The sequence below is a fragment of the Triticum aestivum genome, chromosome 2D (genome assembly GCF_018294505.1).
Source record: "Triticum aestivum cultivar Chinese Spring chromosome 2D, IWGSC CS RefSeq v2.1, whole genome shotgun sequence".
NCBI classification, from domain to species: Eukaryota; Viridiplantae; Streptophyta; class Magnoliopsida; order Poales; family Poaceae; genus Triticum; species Triticum aestivum.
The window spans coordinates 398,920,464-398,940,406 of NC_057799.1; the positions used below are offsets into that span (position 1 = coordinate 398,920,464).

Here is a 19,943-nt window from a genome sequence, read left to right on the forward strand (position 1 = left end):
CGACCTGGCCGGCCCCAGGCCGCCGCCCCTGGACGCTAGGGTTTCCCCTAGCGGCGCGTGCCTAACCCGAGCGCAGCGCCTGGGCCGGCCCACTGGCTGTTGGGCCGGATGGGCCGCGGCCGTGCGATTCCTCCAATAAAAAAAAGAGGGGCGCCGGCTGTCGCGTAAAAATTGCGGTTTAGCCCCTGTAGTTTTCAGTTCTTGCGCGATTTTTATTCCTGCAGCAATATTTCGCGTAGAACCCCCTGGAACTGTCTGTTTTTCCCTGAAAATGCGTATTTGGGCTTAAAAATACCTCGGGAATTCAATTTTTGGGCTAGTTTTCTCATACTAGATCCGCTTAACATGCTATTTTTTGTAACATGATATTATTGTATGATTTTACTGCTGTAGATTAATTGTTTAGCACTCTTAATCATTTAGTAAGTCATATAATAGCATGTTTTAAATAGTGGAACGTCATTTTATTGAATAAGTTTATCAACATCACTTTGTGCAAAAGATTACCTGCTGTAATCTCATGATTTTTGCATAAATCGCAGATGGCCGGAATTGCCCACAAGGAGTTTCCTGAGTTGGCCCAGACAGGGCTGAACTACCTGTCATGGTCCTCGGACTGCGAGATCTTTCTCCAGGGCAAAACCCTCCTGAGGGCGATCGGTAAGGGGGCCCAGCTGGCCGTCACTGATCCCAAGTTCGAGACTGAGAATGCGCAGGCTCTGCACTTTCTCCGTCATCACCTGTCACCTACTCTGAAAGATGAGTATATGGCTGAGCGCAGTGCTTCTGGCCTTTGGACCGCTCTTAAGCAGCGGTTTGAACGGCTGAAGTACACTGTGAAGCCACGTGCAGAGGCAGAGTGGATCCGTCTGAGGTTTGCGGACTTCAAGACGGTTGGGGAGTACAATTCGGCTCTGCACCGGATTTGTACGACTCTTCGGTTGTGTGGTACTGAGATTACCGACTCCCAGAAGATTGAGAAAACCCTATCCACTTTCCACCCCGACGCGGTCCAGTCCTCACGGAACTACCGCCAGGGGAACTACACGAGGTATTGAAAGTTGATTGACGTCCTCCAGGTGGCGGAGGCGCAAGACGAGGTTCTCAAAAAGAACTTTGTCGCGCAACCACTTGGGGGGAGTTCTCGCCAGGAGGTGAACGCTCTCAAAGTCCGCAAGCCTCAACAGAAGAAGAGGGGCCGGAAGGGCAAGAAGAAGGGCCCTCACCCCCCCGCCCCGGCTAAGCAGAACAAGCCGGGCAAGGGAGGGCAAAGGCCTCAGGACTGCTTCCGTTGTGGCTCGGTGGAGCATTTCTCCCGCCAGTGCCGCGCACCACAGGAGGTCGTTGATGCATATAAGGCTCGGAAGGCGCGTGAGACGCACCTCGCCTTGGTTCAGGAGGGAGCTCCACCGGCGCCCATGGCGGCACCCGTGATGATTGCTACTCCCCCTGCTGCGCCTATAGAGGCGACCCCCGTGGTGCCCATCGCGGCAGCTTTGGCGGTCTCTACCGAGGCCCACGTCGCCATGGAGGTTGACCACATGGCCGCCTCGGCGGCGCCGCCACTAGACATTGATGCTGCCTCCAAGATAATTTCTGAGGAGGATCAGCTCACTAGTATGGAGATTGCGGCGGAAGTGAATGGCTTCTTCACCGAGTCCACTTAGCATACCTCTTTGGTTATCACGATTCCGTGCTTTGATACAATAAAATTGAATAAATTCGATTTGGTTGTAAGCTCTATGAGAGCATAAACTTATTCTTTACTTTGGCGATTGGATGACACTTATTCATTTATTCCATTATTTATACATGATAGCATGTTATGTTCTGAGATGTGTGCATTTATTTTTAATGTATTTTCTTCCTCATTACATTAATTAGATGTCATATTTTAGAACGCGTGTGGCGCCCGAATGGAGGAAACGTGCCTTGCCGATAGCGCCACCACTCATACCATTTTACGAGAAACTAAGTACTTTGAGTCCATTAAAAAATCTCCGGGAAGTATTATGACAATCGCCGGCTGCGGTTCTCACATAGTTGGCTCCGGACGAGCCACTATTATACTCCCCATGGGAACAACTTTGCTCATTAATGATGCGTTGTTGTACCCGGAGTCGACTCGTACTCTATTGAGCTTTAGAGACATCCGCGCTAATGGTTTCCATGTTGAGACCGATGATGAAAACGGCAAGGAATGCCTCCTCATCACAAAGCGGGATGCAGGTGGTAAACATGTTATCGAAAGGCTTCCTTCGTTTGACACAGGGCTATACTACACTAAGATAGTAGCACCGCCCGTGTACACTACCCTCAAGACCGTCTTTAGAAGCTCTGAACTCTTCTGCCTCTGGCACGATAGGTTAGGCCACCCCGGACTTAGGATGATGAGAAATATAATTAACAACTCGCATGGCCATAATGTTAACGTGAAGAACTTCCCGAATCCTGATGATTTCGTGTGCTCCGCATGCGCTAAGGGGAAGTTAGTCATTAGGCCATCGCCCCTCAAGGTGAGGGATGAAATCCCCGCGTTCTTGGAACGTATCCAAGGGGACATATGCGGTCCAATTCAGCCCCTCACGGGGCCGTTTCGGTACTTCATGGTGCTCATTGATGCTTCCTCTAAATGGTCCAATGTTTGCCTGCTGTCAACAAGGAACCATGCCTTTGCAAAATTGATGTCATAGATCATCCAAATGCGGAATAATTTCCTGGATTATCGTATAAAGTCTATTCGAATGGACAACGCCGGAGAATTTACTTCAAAGGCGTTCGATGATTATTGCATGGCAATGGGAATCAAAGTTGAGCACTCGGTACCACATGTTCATACACAAAATGGACTTGCCGAGGCATTGATTAAAAGAATTAAATTCATTGCCCGACCGCTCCTTCAGGGTTGTAATTTACCAACTACATGTTGGGGCCACGCGGTGTTACACGCGGCTAATCTCATCAACTTTCGACCGTCGACCTACAACATCCACTCTCCTGTTCAACTTGCGCAAGGGTCGGCACCGAAAATTTCCCACCTTCGTAGGTTCGGTTGCCAGGTATATGTACCAATACCACCCCCTCAGCGATCGGCGATGGGCCCGCTCCGTAAGTCGGGGATATACGTTGGTTATGAGACTGTGTCCATAATCAGGTATCTGGACCCCATGACAGGAGACTGTCACACGGCTCGTTTTGCTGATTGCATTTTTGACGAGGATCTTTTCCCGACTTTAGGGGGAGAGAATCAACCCCTTGATGCTAAAAGTCGAGAAATCACGTGGCAAGCCACGGGGATCCACGCTCATGACCCGCGCACTGCTGAGACTGAGAGAGAAGTCCAAAAGATAATAGATTTGCAGTCTTTAGCAAATCAACTGCCCGACCACTTTAGTGACTTAAAGACTGTGACAAAATCGCATGTGCACGCGCGCAATGCACCGGAAAGGGTTGAAATACCGAAGAAAAATGATGGTATGCCCGCTCCCGTCCAAAGGCCTAAAAGGACGAGAAATCCGGCTTCTCAAATCCCAAGTACTCGGGGACGCCCGACGAAAAAGGATAAGAGAGATTTATCACAGCCTGTCACCAAAGTACCCCAAATTGAAACGGGGAGCCAGTCGAGACCTGGCACAAGTACGGAAAATTCAGTGCACGAAATTCCGGACTTAAACTTTCCCATAGGGGAAACACCCAGCGGAGATGTGAGCGCACACATCGGCGCGGGAAATCTAAAGGACCTTGCTCCCATAATGGGAAATTTGGTAGAGCAAGTGTTTGCGCCTGATGCGCTCCATGACGAAATGGCCATAAATTATATTTATACGGGGGAGTCCCTGAACCGAGCAACGGTGATTGTCGACATCAACTTTGCTACAAAAATTGCCTCAATCATAGATCTTGACCCTGAGCCTAACACGCTCGCTGATTGCAAGAAAAGGTCGGATTGGAAAGATTGGCAGCAGGCAATTACTGCCGAATTATTATCTCTCAACAAAAGGAAGGTGTTCGGACCAGTTTGTCGAACTCCTCCCCACATTCGCCCTGTTGGCCATAGGTGGGTTTTTGTTCGAAAGAGAGATGAAAATAATAAGGTAGTACGGTACAAAGCAAGGCTCGTTGCTCAAGGGTTCACTCAACGACCAGGTGTCGATTTTGAGGAGACTTATTCCCCAGTCATGGATGGAGTTACCTTTAGATACTTGATCTCGATGGCAGTAAACATGGGCTTGAAAATGAAACTAATGGATGTTGTCACTGCTTACCTATATGGTAACTTGGATTCGAACATATACATGAAGGTTCCAGAAGGTATCCCTGTTCCGAACCATGATAGAGCAAATAGGGGTCTATACAGTGTTCAACTTCAAAAGGCACTGTACGGACTCAGACAGTCTGGTAGAATGTGGTACAATCGCTTAAGTGATTTCCTTCATGAGAAGGGCTACACGAGCAATAAAGATTGCCCATGTGTTTTTATACGGCGATCCCAAGATGGATTCTGTATAATCTCGGTGTACGTAGACAATTTAAACATAATCGGTACACCTGAGGATATTGAGGAAGCGAGTTCCTACCTGATGTCGGAATTCGAGATGAAGGATTTGGGTAAAACCAAGTTCTGTCTAGGTCTGCAACTTGAACATTCCCCTGATGGGATTCTAGTGCACCAGTCGGCCTACACCCAGAAGGTGTTGGAAAGATTTGGATTTGATAAGGCATATCCTTCTAAGACCCCGATGGTCGGAAGATCTTTACAGCCAGACAAGGACCCGTTCAGGCCAAAGGAAGAGGGGGAGGAAACTCTGGGACCAGAGGTTCCTTACCTGAGTGCAGTTGGAGCACTCATGTACCTCGCAAATTGTACACGGCCAGACATTGCGTTCGCCGTCAGTTTGCTTGCTCGGTACAGTTCTGAACCTACCAAAAGACATTGGAAAGGTGTCAAGGACGTCTTCCGTTACCTGCAAGGGACCAAAGATCTTGGTCTATTTTATAAGAGGAATCAAGACCTATCTATTATAGGCTATGCCGATGCTGGGTACCTGTCGGACCCGCATGATTGCAAATCGCAGACTGGATATGTTTTCCTTTGTGGTGGAACTGCGTTTTCCTGGAAATCGTCCAAGCAAACACTTGTGTCGACTTCCACGAACCACTCGGAAATCATGGCACTATTCGAAGCGTCAAAAGAGTGTGTATCGCTTCGGCGGATGATCGGCCACATTCAGCAGACATGTGGGCTGAACACCGTACAAACCCCTACCATTATCTATGAAGATAATGCTGCTTGTGTTGCACATGTCCAGATGGGTTATGTGAAGAGTAACCTCACAAAGCATATTAGTCTCAAGTTCTTCTATGCGCATGAGCTGCAACAGTTGAACGAGGTGAGAGTTTTGCATACTAAGTCCTGTGACAATCTTGCTGATATGTTCACTAAATCATTACCGGCATCAACCTTAGAGAGGTGTGTGCGTGGAATCGGTATGATGAGACTTAGAGAGATGCAAGGTTCAGGGGAGAAACTTCACAAACTCGTCGCTAAAATCTCAATCCGGATGATCGAGTACTCAACTTGATGGTTGAGTGGATTGTACTCTTTTTCCCTTGAGTGAGTTTTCCTAATGTTTCTCACACGAGGTTTTTGACGAGGCAATTCGTGCAATACAACAACGTATACTGTGTGCTCTTTCTCCACATTTTTTCCCACTGGGTTTTTCGGAGTTTTGAGGCATGGATATACGGATAATTACCCAAGGGGGAGTGTTGGGAAACCGGGTCACCCGGAGGGGTGGCGGCGGCCGCGTGCAAAACGCACGGGCCGGCCCCTCCCGTTTCCCCTCTTTTGTTAAGTGGGTACTTATCCCTTGACCACCTACCCCTATATAAAGCAACGAGGAGCCATCATTGTAACACCTGATCATTGATTAATAAAGCTGGTCTCCTCCATCTCCCTGTGTCACTTTTACTTTCGCATACTTCGATTACTTCGTCTACGACGCTCGCTCTCGCTCCGCAACCTCGGACCGGACTCGCCGGCGGAGTTGCGGAACAGGTCTGAGCACCAACAAAGGCACGCGACGCGCCCGTGATGGATGCTTTTGTCATCATCATCATGAATCCTAAAGAAAGGGGGGAGTCAACTCAATCAGGGTCATGTGCAGGGAGGGGAGGGGAGCAGTTCCACGTCATGATCCTGCCTGCGTGCGTGGGGATCGATGATGGAAAAACAAAAAATAAGTGCACTGGGAGATCAGTTTGCACGAGTGCACTCTAGAGTTATAACCTTTTTCTGCCCTCGAGAAGCCTCTCCCTTCTCCACCTCTAGCCCACAGGCCAAATCTCTCCGTCTCTGATTTCCTGCTCCGTTCGTCGTCTTCTTCCTTTGGGGAGGAGGAGGAAGCATGGGCAACGAGTTGTGAGTTCCTCCCGTCTCTATTTTCGCGCCTGGTTTTGTTTCCGTGTATGTACATCTCCCGTTAATTGCCTGGCTGTTCTGCTCTGACGCGCTGCAAAATGCTGCTCTTGTCCTGACCTGGGTGCAGCGACTACCTGTTCAAGCTCCTCTTGATCGGCGACTCCTCGGTCGGCAAGTCCTGCTTCCTCCTCCGTTTCTCCGTGAGTTTCTTACTACTACTGCTCCTTGGCAATGTGGGTGGATGGACTGACCAATGGCGTCATCATCCTTCTCAAGATCACACATAATGGCATGGTCCTGATTTTCTTGTGATTTTTCTTCTTCCTCCAGGACGATTCGTATGTGGACAGCTACATTAGCACCATCGGCGTTGACTTTGTGAGTGGCTTCTCCTCGCATTGCAGCTGTGTTCTTGATGATTCTCTCGCTAGTTGTTTCCATCCTACGTCTGCTTCTTCTCTGATCCATTGATTGATGCACGTGTACAGAAAATCCGCACTCTCGAGATGGATGGGAAGACCATCAAATTGCAGATTGTAAGTGATTAATCCCTACTCTTCTTCACAAGTTTGCCTCTTCTTCAAAGTTTGCTATCACGTAAGGAGGCAAACTTTTGTGTATTGGAAATGAACTGATTACCATGAAATTCCTGCATCACAAACATACAAGCTGCATTCTACTGCCGGTGGAAACAATTGCACAAAGCAGAAACTGTAATGCTCGCAATCTCATCTGATATCAGTACCTCTTGCATTTACAACAGTGGGACACAGCAGGGCAGGAGCGGTTCAGAACCATCACAAGCAGCTACTACCGAGGAGCTCACGGGATCATCGTAAGTCTCATCTGCCCAACTGTAAACAACAACAAAAACTGCAACTTTTACCCACCACAGTTCAGCAAACTTTTGGTTTCGCTGTATCCAGATTGTCTATGACATCACGGACATGGAGAGCTTCAACAATGTCAAGCAATGGCTGAGCGAGATCGACAAGTACGCTAACGACAGTGTGCGCAAGCTACTTGTCGGTAACAAGTGTGATCTGGCTGAGAGCAGGGTCGTCGATACTGCCGTAGCACAGGTCACAGTTCCGACTACCCTTTTGCATTTGGGATACTGACTCATAAACTAGGCTCTGTCTGTATACTTGTAGCACGGGAATTCGTCGTGTTCCTGTGGAAAATGAATCAATTCCTCGTATGCTGATGTTGATATTGTTTTGTTGAGCTAAATGGGCAATGCAAATCAGTGCAGGCATATGCTGATGAGATGGGTATTCCTTTCCTAGAAACAAGTGCTAAAGAGTCCATCAATGTCGAAGAGGCCTTTCTGGCAATGTCTGCAGCAATCAAGAAGAGGTAGAAGAGCAAATGAGCTTTCACATTATTATGTTCAGTTTTTGTTTTTGTTTTTGGAATGCTTATGCTGATGAAACTTGTGTGTCTGATCCACAGCAAAGCTGGAGGCCTGGAGAGGAAGGCATCCAATCTGGTCCAGATGAAAGGCCAGCCAATTCAGAAGCAGCAGCACAAGCAGAAGAGCAGCTGCTGTTCAACATGACTCAAGATCGGACTCGAGGGAGGGTAAAGCATCCCAGCGGCACAGCTACCTTCCAGGAATCAGGATGAAAATGGCATCTGCCAAATGTGAACCTCTTTCTTCCTTGCCTTTTGGAACACTTTTTTAGCTAGCTGCAAACTGTATCAGTAAGCGAGTTCGCATGTTCGTATCGATCTTTCAGTGGAGCAACATATGTCGAAATCATGTCAGGAAACTCTGTGATTTCGATGGTTCTCTAATCAGCACAGCAACCAGAGTTAGAACATGTCAGCCATATTGCAATCTGCTAACTGGACAATCTGAAAGACAGTGAATTTACATATGCAAAAACTTGTACAGATACATATACAGAAACAGATGCAGATGCAGATTTTGTTTGTACTTTTTTTACATCATGAAGTGGAACTAGGAGACAAATCACACAAGGCTATGAGACGTCCTTGCAAGGTCGCCTTGTCGAACTCAAATCGGAACTAGGAGATAACTTGGATAGGTCGGTCATTCGGGCTACACGAGTACTCCTCTCGATGGTTAGCTGGAGGGTGAACTGCGGTAACATCATGCAATCTGCGAACAGTCCAATCTGAAAGAGGATGAGTCTACATATGACAATCTGAAAGAGGATGAGTCTACATATGAAAAAGCATGTACATCGACAGATGCTGATCTTCTTTCTCCTTTTTACAACATGAAGTGGCACACATAAGGTTATGTGAGTTCCATAAAGGGTAGCCTTGTTGAACTCAAACCCGAACTGGCGAGATAGCTTGATAGGTTGGTTGTTTAGGCTAGAAGTAGTATCCACCCTCCATGGTTCGCTGGAAGGGAAATTGTGGCATCATCATGTTGCTGCCGGTGTCCAGAATCCCGCTCTGCTCAATTATCTGCAGAAACAAGATCAAGATATTAAAAATAATGTTGGTCAATTATCCGGAAATATGTAGGCCCATTGTTATAAAATATAAAAGACTGGCAATAAGGTTTTCTACTACTCCTATGGTCGATTCCCGTTTTTTTACCGTGATCTGGTCGATTCTGAATGTTAAAACTGATCTGAACGCTATAAAATCAAAAGGTATCATCTCAAATAGTGCAGTTTCTTTGAAATGGATTTGGGTATAGAGTATAGTACCCTTTCTTGAAGTATATCATTGGCAGCCTTCAGTATGCCTTCCTGCAAAAAATAAGCACAAAAAGACACTGGTGAAGGGAATTGCTGTGCTCATCTTTCTACAAGTAAGTTCAAAAAATCTTTTTAGAGGAATAAAATTTCGTGTGGAGCCAACCTTGGTCTTGAGCATCTCAATCTCCCTAGATATGATCTGCATCTGCTCAGCAGAAAGGGGCAGTATATTAAAAATAATCATTTCTGAAAAGATTTTGGTTTGCGCGGAGTAGGAGATATAGCTTACTTTTGTATAGCGGATATTGTGTACCCAAATTTCAAGGTTACTCTCCAGGGCTTGCAGCTCATTGAGATTCATGTGGTTTATATCATTCTCTCCATACATGTACCTGCATGGATGTGCTTACTTCTATCAATCAGTCTTGTGCCCAATACTATACTTCTATCTTGCACCTCCATAGTATTTGGAATCTTTCTAATGGAATCTTGCCAATTTAATATGGACCATCAGCCTGTATTACTAAACCACGTGCTGCTGCTTCTCATTTTATTATATTTTATAACACCTCCTAAAAAACTAACAATTTGATGCCAATAGTAAACGGTTGGTGTATCACGAAAGATGATTGTCCTTTTTAATGGACTCTTTCGAATCAGCATAGCACAAAGGGTAGGTATGTCGTCATTGAAGCATAAGTTAACGAAGTTATGCCAGTTGCTAAGACAGAAGACATGAAATTGCTTCACCGTTTACATATAAATATAACACAGCTGATTACCTTAAGCCCTTTTGAAGCAAGTCAATTTCTTGCCTTAAGAGTAGTACCTCTTGCTGTATTACCTGCAATGAGAGAAGAATGCCAGCACCTCAATAGAACTAGATGTAGAAGTAACTTTGCATATTAGTAATTATGTCGAAGATAATGTAACTCAAGATTCATGCGCGCTGATGAACAAATCGGGGGCAGTGCGCCAAACCAAAGGTCTCTTACTAAATGAACATGCAGTATTTAATACAAATAATGTATTTCGAATGCATAGCTTTGCAGTGCTATTTGTCAATTGTCATTATGAGATAAACCATGTGATTTCTTCTCCTGACCTCGGGTTTGTTCTGCTCGCTACTTTCACCATGTGCTTCTGTGTTGCTACCCTTGTACCTCTCAATTAAGCCTTGCATGTTCCTAATACATCTCAGACATAAAACATATGAACAAATTAAAACATATATATTTTCTGGAGTTGGCTTTAAATCACTTAACAAGAGAGAGATGCATACCCGTTGGTAGCTAGCTCATAAACCTTTCCATGAGGAGAAAACACCATGACACCGATATCAGCATCACATAAAACGGACAACTCCTTTGCCTTCTTCAGAAGGCCCATTCGCCGCTTGCAGAAGGTGACCTGCCTGTGCACTGGGTTTTCTATCCTTCTCATCTGAACCTTACCACGAGCCATTACTATTCTTCAGTCTACCTTCTGGTTTGTGCACACAACCTCCCACTAGTTTGGACTAGCTTCTGAGGTTGTTGCAACTGGACTCTGGATCCTCCTCTCGCACTTGAGGCAAATGGTGATTTAGACCTGTCATGGATGTGAGCATTTTATTGTGGCTCCTGAGGACAAAGAATAATTGGTAGGCCAGTCCTTGCAGGTTGTGGAAGAGTCAAACAACACATCGCTGTTGCAATTCACAAAGTAGCCTAAATAGCTACCTTGTACAAGGGCATATGTTACAGCTTGTTCAAAGTGTATTGAATTCCTTGTAATATATAAAATCCATGTTGCTTGTACTGCCCCATGCTAGATAATCAAGTGGCCCATGATTACAATGAATATTTAGTGAGGAATATGTCTGATGTAAAGGCATTTACACTTTACACTGTTAAGGCTTTGTTCTAGTTTGAAAGGTCAGAATAACATTTTAAACTCTAGTATTCTACAATTTCCTTTCTTGTACGCTCATATTCACGATGCCGCCATCTGACTAAAGAATGATAAAAATAGGAATGACACACGATATATTCTACAATCCTCTGAAGAGTTTTAAAAGAAATGCGTACCGTACAATTCGAAGTGTGAAGCCAACACTACATGTTACTGTTAAGTGTCATGCAACCTATTTTGTTTTGTTCACTTGGTTTTCATGACTCTGTCTTTTATAGAATTCCAACACCAACCAAAAGAGTCTGGTACTCCATCCTATCTGCTAGTTTACTTGGAACAATTGAAAATAATGTCCAATTAAAAGAAGTACCTGCTGATAATCTTTTTTTTTCGAAAAGGAGGAAGACCCCCGGCCTCTGCATCTGGACGATGCGTACGGCCAATTTATTAATTATTAACACAAGACCTTACAAAGTCGTACAACAGTAAGACCAAAGCCACCATCTTCGCAACCTCTGTCGCTACTCCTATCTAACTGATGAAGGGGCGCTGATAGTCTGGGCCTAATACCAAACAGACCTCACAGTCGGACCTAACATCTAAGACCTGAGGTCCCAACCAGGACGCCTGCCGGGTATGGGCACCCACCAGTCCGGCGTGCTCTTCAACCAGGACCCCTGCCGGGTATGAGGCCGCCGCAGCCACGTACCATCAATCCATCTTCAGAGCTGTACTGTTGCATGAACCGTGCCAGGTCTCTCTGCCATCGACGCCGCCACGACGCCAGACAGCGCCACCATCCTGCGCTCGTCCATCATCACACGCCCACCGGCGAAACCCCCACTGCTCCATGCCGCTGAGAATCGCCGTTGTCAACGTGCTAGATGCCACGCCGCTCCTCCGACGCGAACACCAAAAACAAGAAACGCCCTAAAGATACAAGGGGCACTCTGCACAACATGAAGCCGCCGCGAGCAGCTGCAGAGAACCAGCCGGCGGCCAAAGCCCCCACCTTCATGAGCCCACACCCGAGTCCTAGCTCCCCAGGCAACGCCTCCAAGGAGGAGATGACGCCCATGGCGCCACCGCTGCCCAATCCAGGCCGGATTTTGGGTTTTCACCCGGGAGAGGACCGGAGGTGGCAAGAATAAGGACCACGACACCGCCTTCAGGAAGGATGCGTCGCCCAAAGCCGACGCCGCTGTCGAGCCGAACTAGCCGGCCTAGGGTTTCCCCCGGTCCCAATCTGCACCACCATCCCCAGAAGCACCGGAACCAGCAGCATCCACCAGCCTCAAGCGCAAAGGGGAAGGAGCGGGAACGAGGGAGCAACAGGCCTCCAGATCTGGCGAGGACGAAGGCCCCCAAACTACCGCCGCCAAGCGCCGACTCCCCACCACCCGAGCGATCGAGGACGCCGGGCAGAGTCCCTGCGCACACCGTCCAGGGCGCGAACGACGGCGCCAAACCAGCAGGGGCCGCCGCCCCGTGGATCCGGATCTCCGCGAAGGGATGACGAAGGCCCCGCCGCCACCTTCCTTGGCAGCCGCACGACGCATCGGGGGCTCCTCTGGTGGCGACGAGGAGGAGAGGAAGGGGAGGGGAGGCTGCCGGCGGCGGCTAGGGTTAGCCGCCCGTGTCGCCCCTGTTGGAGCGACGCGGGGGCGGGATGACTTCTCTAATCACAGTTAGCTGGTTCTCGTACCATTATGTTCAGTTGAGAAGAGGTTGCTTAGTGCACTTAGTAGATCCAGACATGACATGTCTGCCACTCCAGAAGTAGCAAATACGAGAAGAATAAAGCAAGAAACTTGCAGTAGGAACAAATAACATATTTATACATGCACAACTGGAGCGAAATCTTAATTGACCAAAGTTATGATGGCTAGCTCATATGAAACAATCATGATGGCAGTTCACCAGGACCACCCCTTTCATGAACACTTTAAAATGGCTTTAGATCCAGATTCCAGACCAGTTGTCCTCAAGTATTGTCAAAGTCAAGGTGGTCAGTCACATTAGGCACAACAGTGCAGTATATTGCTATCTCTATCATTCATCAAATCTCGGGAAGTCCAATGAAATCAAGAACTTTAGTTAAGAACCTAAAAATGCATTTTTGAGCATTTCAAAATATGAGCATCCACGGAGGTGAGAGTCGAATGTGGGTGGGCTCGGTGTGATGCCATTAGCCAACTGAACCCGAATCGGTTCTCCAAAATGAAGTATCTTCCTTTATCATCAACTTCTGTGTTGATTGGATCTATTACTTTTTGTTTTTATTTGATATTGTGAATGTTAAGTATCAGGATTCCCTGGCCAAAATAGGTACATCTTATGAAAACATGTTTTGCTTAGCAAGGAAGGTGCCCCTTTGAGTACTGTTAAGACAAGTTGTAACAGTATGAGACACAGCATTTTCGGAAATAGATAGGTTTCATGCATCACTTACATATGAGGGATGAAGAAACAGCGGTGAACCAAGTACATGAATCCTACACGTTATGATTTTTTTTACGACATGGAATTTCATAGAATACTCAAATCGATAAGCAGATAATATACAAGGTAGAAGGGTGACTCTGCCATTATCCAAACTACTCCCTCCGTTCGGAATTACTTGTCGTAGAAATGGATGTATCTAGATGTATTTTAGTTCTAGATAGATCCATTTCCGAGACAAGTAATTCCGAACGGAGGAAGTAATTCATTAGGTAATGCCATAGATGTAGACCAGATATAATTAAAATGTAACAACATATAAAAATTAAAAGAAGCATAGAGAATAATTACTCCCCGACAAAGGAACAAATGCAAAGCTGATGATTTTTTGTTTGTCGCTTTTTTCGAGTCTAGCAAATGTTCTTTAGGCTATACCATCCACTGAAGAGGCACAAACCGATGTGGCTATGTTGATAGATATCAGGTAGGAAAGAGTGTCAACTAGCCGCTTCCTTTCAATTGAAGTGTTGAAAAAGAAAGGTGCCACCAGGCTCATCACATGATGCAACAATAGTTAAATTTCAACATAAGTCCAGTGATGTTCCTTTGTTGTATCTTGCTGGAATGCTGTAACTTTGCACAATATCGACCTTTACAAGTTCATATTCTATTACTTCTCAATGAAGATGTATTTTTTAGGCATGCCTGTTCACTTGTACCATGATTGCTGCATATTTAGATTAAAAGAAAGCAAACAGTTGCTAAGTTTTCAGCTCTCTGTCACAGAAAGTTCATTCTGGAACTCCTATCACTAGTTTGATAGGATTTTCAAATATTGCAGTTGCCTCCCTATATCAGTTGAGAAAACAATTTGATTTAGCAAAAACTGGCAGAATCTTCAAGCTAGATATTTTTTAATCTTTCAAATAATAACATTACTTGCATTCTTTACTTTGTGAGAGAGAAGAGAAATCTTAATTGCCTGATCTTAAGAAATTTCTTTACATGAAAGAAAACCGTAAAAGGCATAGCCGAAATTCGTGCTTATCTAGCAATCTCACCTAATATTAGTCTTCACTAACAAAACCATAAATTTGCACTAAATAACAGGCCTCTGAAGAGAATAACTAAGATTTGTTCACGAATAAACAAACAACCAATAAGATTGTGTGCTGTAGTGCATCTGAACCTCACTTTTGATACAGAATGGTATTGAAAGCTCTTCCTTGAACATGATACATCATCCACAAAATGAATGTGACAGCTATAATTCTATTAAAACTACATTAAAAAATCAACACAGGCGATAAAGTTCCAAAGGAAGATTTCTAACATGTCTGTGATGCCAAAGGAACCACAAGTATTGGCCATTACATAGCTTTCATTTTTATATACGTACTAATAATGCTGCTTTTCACTATTCTGTAGGTGGCGATATCAACAATTAAAGCTCAGAATAAGATTCCCTAATCTGTGAGCCTGATATTTACTCGAGACAATGTCAGGTAATATCAGGGATAATCATTCCAAAACATAATTGCACAATTACTTTTACGATAAGCTTGAGAGTGTAGTAGATCCTCTTCTCTTTTTTCACTTAAAGAATTTGAAGGAGACCAAGGTTCAACTTTGTCAGATTAGAACAGAAACTGAAGATCTACATTTAACTGAACAGTGAAATTTAGATCTAACCACTTAAAGGGTTTAAATCATGAAAACCTTGATAAGTTCTAAGTTAAACAACAACTGAAGTTTTCTGTTGCACCAATTTAGCTATTGAATGTATTGGGCTAGGTGCAAAAAATCATAGTTCTGCTGATTTTTTTTTGCAAGCAACCGGCAGGACGCTGCCTTTTCATTAAGAGACAAGAGAAACCAAATTATTTACAAGAGATGGCGTGTTTTTAATGGAAACATGCCAAAACCAAAGTTCTAATGATTATGCTGGATTCACAAGGTAACCTAATAGCATTTTTTTCCAGTTTCCTGCATAATCAGGAATTTCTGTTGCACCAATTTAAGTATTGAGTGTGTGGGATTGGCAAGAAACCAGACTTCTTAATTTACTTTTCAGTTTGCACTTCTTAAATTGCAATGATGATTACATATTTTATCCATACCGCGCCAATACACATGAGCATTGAAATCAATGACCTTATTCCTTTAACATAGTACTGATACATGAGGTAGACGATCTGATGGGGTGGGGATTCATTCCTGAAAGGCCCATCTAGACATCGGACGGCAGAAATGGGTAGTCAGTGTAACCAATAACTGGATCAGAGAGGTAGAAAGTATCTCTTATGTACTTGTTGAGAGGAGCACCTATTTCAAACCTCCGAGGCAAGTCAGGATTGGATAAAAACAAGCGCCCATATGCTACCAAATCAGCATAGCCGTCGGCGATTGCTTTATTTCCATCATCCCTGTCGTATCCCCCAGCTACAATAAATGTTCCCTTAAAAGCATCCCTTATGGGGCGAAGACTATGGGGAGTTTCAAACTTTTCACCAATATTCACCATCCGTGGTTCCACCATGTGACAATAGAGAATTCCAAATTTGTTTAGTGCATGTGCCATGTATAGGCCTAGAGCTTCTGGGTTTGAGTCGGATGCCTCTGAATAGTTCGCAAACGGAGAGAGCCTTATCCCAACCTTATCAGCTCCAACTTCATCGACTACAGCTTGAACTACTTCCAATGCAAAGCGGCAGCGATTCTCTAAGCTCCCACCATATTTGTCAGTGCGATCATTGACTTGGTCCTTTAAGAACTGATCAATCAAATAACCATGAGCTCCATGGATTTCAACACCATCAAATCCTACACACCATACAAGGCATTGAGGTTAGAGATCCCTCTTCTTCAACAGTCAGGGCGATGTCGAAGAATTCAGTAGGTGTCTGTTATGCACTAGGCAGAACATTAACGAGAACAAGTGTATGCTAATTTTCTCCTGATACTAATTTGGTTGAATGAGAAGTCTGCACTTTGTATGATATATAATTTCAGCATAACATTTGGAGCACAAATGTGAGAGATAAAGATTACTAAAGGGGGTTCATTACCAACCAAAAGGTTCTTACCGGCTTCAATTGCATTTCTAGCAGCAGCCCTAAAATCGTTGATTACCAAAGGAATCTCATTAGTCTGTAGCCGCCTAGGAGTTGAGATTGTAGGTACATCTATGCCGTTGGCTCTAACTACAGGTTTGAGTGGCTTATCAGTGCTCGAAATTGGAGCCTGCCCATTAGGCTGAAAAGCTGCATAGAGATAACGAACATGTGTAAGTGAAATACAAGCAGGGCTACAAGGATGACTATGGGGTTCCTAATGTATTTTTATTAATAAAAAAACATGAGGTAACTCATGGTGCCATAAAATGGTGAATAATCGTACAGAATGTTCATAAAAAAATTGAACCAAAAATCTAAAATCCATTTGAGGTATTATTGCTTGCGACATAATTGTGCTTACATTTGGTTTGATGACAATTCAGACAACCTTATATTAGAGTTAGTAAACTTACTGTGATTGGAGACTCTTCCTACATGCCAAATCTGACAGAAAAATATTCCTCCTTCTGCATGAACCCCATTCACGATCGGTTTCCATGCTTCTACTTGCTCCTTTGTCCAAATGCCAGGAGTGTCTTTGTACCTAGCATTCATACAGTGTAACAAGAAACATATCACCTTTAAAGGTAATACAACTGCAAAGAGGAAACTGAAACTATGACTACTAAGATATCAAAAGCCACAGCCTAACGATATGTTGTACACACCCTTGAGCAGTGTCTGAAACTCCAGTGGCCTCAGCAATCAAAAGGCCTCCTTTGGTTGTTCTCTGTTGATAATACAGTATGGCATGAGGCTGAGGAACATTTCCGAAGGATCGCTCCCTTGTCAGTGGTGCGAGAACTACCCTAAACAGAAAAAAGGAAAGACCTCAGGCAAGTGGATCATCAGGTAAAGATGAGTGGCAGAATTCGTTTGACTCCTTTTTCAGGGACAAATCCATAGGCACAGTCGAAGAAATTTCAGGGGCACACTCCTTCCCATATCCCACAGAAATTCATCAGACGAAAAATTGATTGTTGACCACACTTACTAAATGGTGCGTACTCATTGGTATTAAATAACTCCTAAAAGTTCAGGTCTATTGATGGAATAATTGTTCAGTAATGACAGGTGATTTGGGTTAACAAATATCTTCCCACATGTTCATTCAGAAACATCAAAATCTCGGATCGACACTTCTCTTGTAAATAGATACAAAATGCATGCTAATTTTCGTTGTTTGCAGTTTGCAACAACCCTAATAAAAGATTTCAGCATAGGACCTGGTTATGATGCTTCCTTCCTCGATTATCATGGGGGGTTAAAACACCGGGCTAAATTCGGTTCTTGATGGTAAAACAAGATACGAACAACAGGAGGGCAGCAGTATCCAGACAAGAACAGCCTCTGATAAAAAGCAGGAGTGCATAACATCCACATGACAATAAAGATCCTCCGCGAGTCATGTCCGGGATTAGAAAACCCCTCCTTACTGAAAAAACTAGTGCGGTTGGAAGCTTTAGCACCCGAATTGGTTTTCCCTGCTGCAGGAATCGCCCCAAATATAAGACCTAAAAGAATCGATTCGATTCTTGGGCGGTTACTAACAAAAATCGGCGGCTGGTTGGGGTTTTCCGTACCAAGGAAAGAGAGAGTGGGCTCGGAAGAAGAAGAGACGGACCTGTGGGAAAGATCGAACCTTCCCATCTTGTAGGGGGTGAGGAGGGCGGCGCTGCTGGCAGTGTTGCTCATCTTCCTTCGTCTGCTCCTTGCCCCGGCGTACTGCTCTCTACTGTGGGGAAAGAAGACTTTTCAAAAAACTTGGTTCAATGAACCTGCCACGATTGTGGACGCACGTTTTGCTTGCAAGATCACAGTAGAGGAAGAGCTGGCCACACACTTCTTCGAGTTAAGGGAAAAAAAACTACTACACACTTCTTCGAGGTCACTGCTACAGTCATCCAGATCCAGCGGAGGACCATTTAGCTTTTTTTGAGAGGGGTGAGTACCATTCAGCTTTTTTTAGAAGTACTAGTAAGTTTGCACATGCAATGCACGTCTAGACTAATGCATATTATATTATAGAATATTTGTAGTTTTAAAATAATGTGATGCGTGCTATTTTCAATATCTCATCTTTACAAAATCATCCAGGAGAAGTAGAAGTTTATATATGACGGTATTCTCGACCCAATAATTGTTGATATGGTTTAGAAATATGATAAGAAATACAAGCACAAGGATTAATGTGAAACATGACCAAGTTTGAAAGCACGATCCTTTTCCCCCAGTTTATACTATTTCTCATCTTTTCACCATTCTTTTAATATAGTGAGACAAAACCTATGCACGTCTGAGAGAAGAAACACATTGAAATGTGATTGTTAGTTTTTAAGGTCCTTTGAGTATCAGGTCCTCACGGAAAAATCTATCTTAAAAATTCCCAAAAGCTATCCAAAAGAAAAAGGAATTATCTCACAGAACAAATGAAAAATTGATGTATATGTATCTTATCCATGCCAATTTGACAAAATGATTTACAAAAATACCTTTCTTGTGAACAAAACACTGAAGAATTTGAACATGAACAGCCTGATATAGTACAATAAGAGAAGCGAGAACAATACGATTCACAAAAGTACACTTTCCTATACCTATTCTGTTACGGGTTAACAAAAAACGGAATATACTCTGGTGTAGGATCTTCAAATTGTTGTAAATATGCCCTAGAGGCAATAATAAAATGGTTATTATTATATTTCCTTGTTCATGGTAATTGTCTATTGTTCATGTTATAATTGTGTTATCCAGAAATCGTAATACATGTGTGAATACATAGACCACAATATGTCCCTAGTGAGCCTCTAGTTGACTAGATCGTTGATCAATAGATGGTTACGGTTTCCTGACCGTGGACATTGGATGTCGTTGATAACGGGATCACATCATTAGGAGAATGATGTGATGGACAAGACCCAATCCTAAGCATAGCACAAGATCGTGTAGTTCGTCTGCTAAAGCTTTTCTAATGTCAAGTATCATTTCCTTAGACCATGAGATTGTGCAACTCCCGGATACCGTAGGAATGCTTTGGGTGTGCCAAACGTCACAACGTAACTGAGTGGCTATAAAGGCACACTACGGGTATCTCCAAAAGTGTCTGTTGAGTTGGCACGAATCGAGACTGGGATTTGTCACTCCGTGTGACGGAGAGGTATCTCTGGGCCCACTCGGTAAGACATCATCATAATGAGCTCAATGTGACCAAGGAGTTGATCACGGGATGATGTGTTACGGAACGAGTAAAGAGATTTGCCGGTAACGAGATTGAACAAGTTATAGGGATACCGACGATCGAGTCTCGGGCAAGTATCATACCGGTAGACAAAGGGATTTGTGTACGGGATTGATTGAATCCCCGACATCGTGGTTCATCCGATGAGA

The 19,943-nt window shown here is 44.3% G+C and overlaps 3 protein-coding genes across 7 annotated transcripts; 1 reads left to right on the plus strand and 2 right to left on the minus strand.

The window, feature by feature from the left end:
- Positions 1-6,225: 6,225 nt before the first annotated feature.
- Positions 6,226-8,202, plus strand: LOC123053399 (GTP-binding protein YPTM1). The gene is made up of 8 exons (XM_044476875.1): positions 6,226-6,421; positions 6,549-6,621; positions 6,752-6,799; positions 6,910-6,957; positions 7,185-7,256; positions 7,348-7,503; positions 7,677-7,780; positions 7,877-8,202. The coding sequence occupies exons 1-8, from the start codon at positions 6,408-6,410 to the stop codon at positions 7,980-7,982; spliced, it is 621 nt and encodes a 206-aa protein (XP_044332810.1). The 5' UTR covers positions 6,226-6,407; the 3' UTR covers positions 7,983-8,202.
- A 281-nt stretch (positions 8,203-8,483) lies between these two features.
- On the minus strand, positions 8,484-11,517 carry LOC123053398 (MADS-box transcription factor 26). 5 transcript variants are annotated; one of them, XR_006425565.1, is made up of 8 exons: positions 10,388-11,508; positions 10,211-10,292; positions 9,888-9,949; positions 9,395-9,497; positions 9,269-9,310; positions 9,115-9,156; positions 8,634-8,866; positions 8,484-8,549 (listed from the first exon to the last, which is right to left on the minus strand). XR_006425565.1 is itself a non-coding variant. In XM_044476873.1 (7 exons), the coding sequence occupies exons 2-7, from the start codon at positions 10,567-10,569 to the stop codon at positions 8,771-8,773; spliced, it is 693 nt and encodes a 230-aa protein (XP_044332808.1). In that variant the 5' UTR covers positions 10,570-10,695; positions 11,175-11,517; the 3' UTR covers positions 8,484-8,770. The 5 variants fall into 5 exon arrangements, 3 of the variants coding, with proteins under 3 accessions (XP_044332808.1, XP_044332809.1, XP_044332807.1); XR_006425564.1 differs by having other exon boundaries at positions 8,484-8,565; XM_044476873.1 differs by having other exon boundaries at positions 8,484-8,866; positions 9,269-9,497; positions 10,388-10,695; positions 11,175-11,517.
- A 4,063-nt stretch (positions 11,518-15,580) lies between these two features.
- On the minus strand, positions 15,581-18,424 carry LOC123053397 (putative 12-oxophytodienoate reductase 11). Its single transcript, XM_044476870.1, has 5 exons — positions 18,181-18,424; positions 17,225-17,365; positions 16,970-17,100; positions 16,527-16,703; positions 15,581-16,263 (listed from the first exon to the last, which is right to left on the minus strand). The coding sequence occupies exons 1-5, from the start codon at positions 18,249-18,251 to the stop codon at positions 15,671-15,673; spliced, it is 1,113 nt and encodes a 370-aa protein (XP_044332805.1). The 5' UTR covers positions 18,252-18,424; the 3' UTR covers positions 15,581-15,670.
- Between the last annotated feature and the right edge of the window lie 1,519 nt (positions 18,425-19,943).

Bases quoted from the DNA above. Each gene is read 5' to 3' on its own strand.
- LOC123053399 (XM_044476875.1), top strand. The intron at 6,800-6,909 runs GTGAGTGGCTTC...GCACGTGTACAG, and splicing joins GCACCATCGGCGTTGACTTT to AAAATCCGCACTCTCGAGAT. The intron at 7,504-7,676 runs GTCACAGTTCCG...AAATCAGTGCAG, and splicing joins TCGATACTGCCGTAGCACAG to GCATATGCTGATGAGATGGG.
- LOC123053398 (XM_044476873.1), bottom strand. From the start codon at position 10,569: ATGGCTCGTGGTAAGGTTCAGATGAGAAGGATAGAAAACCCAGTGCAC. The intron at 10,293-10,387 runs GTATGCATCTCT...GAGATGTATTAG, and splicing joins TATGAGCTAGCTACCAACGG to GAACATGCAAGGCTTAATTG. The intron at 8,867-9,114 runs GTACTATACTCT...TTGTTTCTGCAG, and splicing joins ATGATATACTTCAAGAAAGG to ATAATTGAGCAGAGCGGGAT.
- LOC123053397 (XM_044476870.1), bottom strand. From the start codon at position 18,251: ATGAGCAACACTGCCAGCAGCGCCGCCCTCCTCACCCCCTACAAGATG. The intron at 17,366-18,180 runs GTCCGTCTCTTC...TTTTCTGTTTAG, and splicing joins AGGTTCGATCTTTCCCACAG to GGTAGTTCTCGCACCACTGA. The intron at 16,704-16,969 runs GTAAGTTTACTA...ATCTCTATGCAG, and splicing joins AGGAAGAGTCTCCAATCACA to CTTTTCAGCCTAATGGGCAG.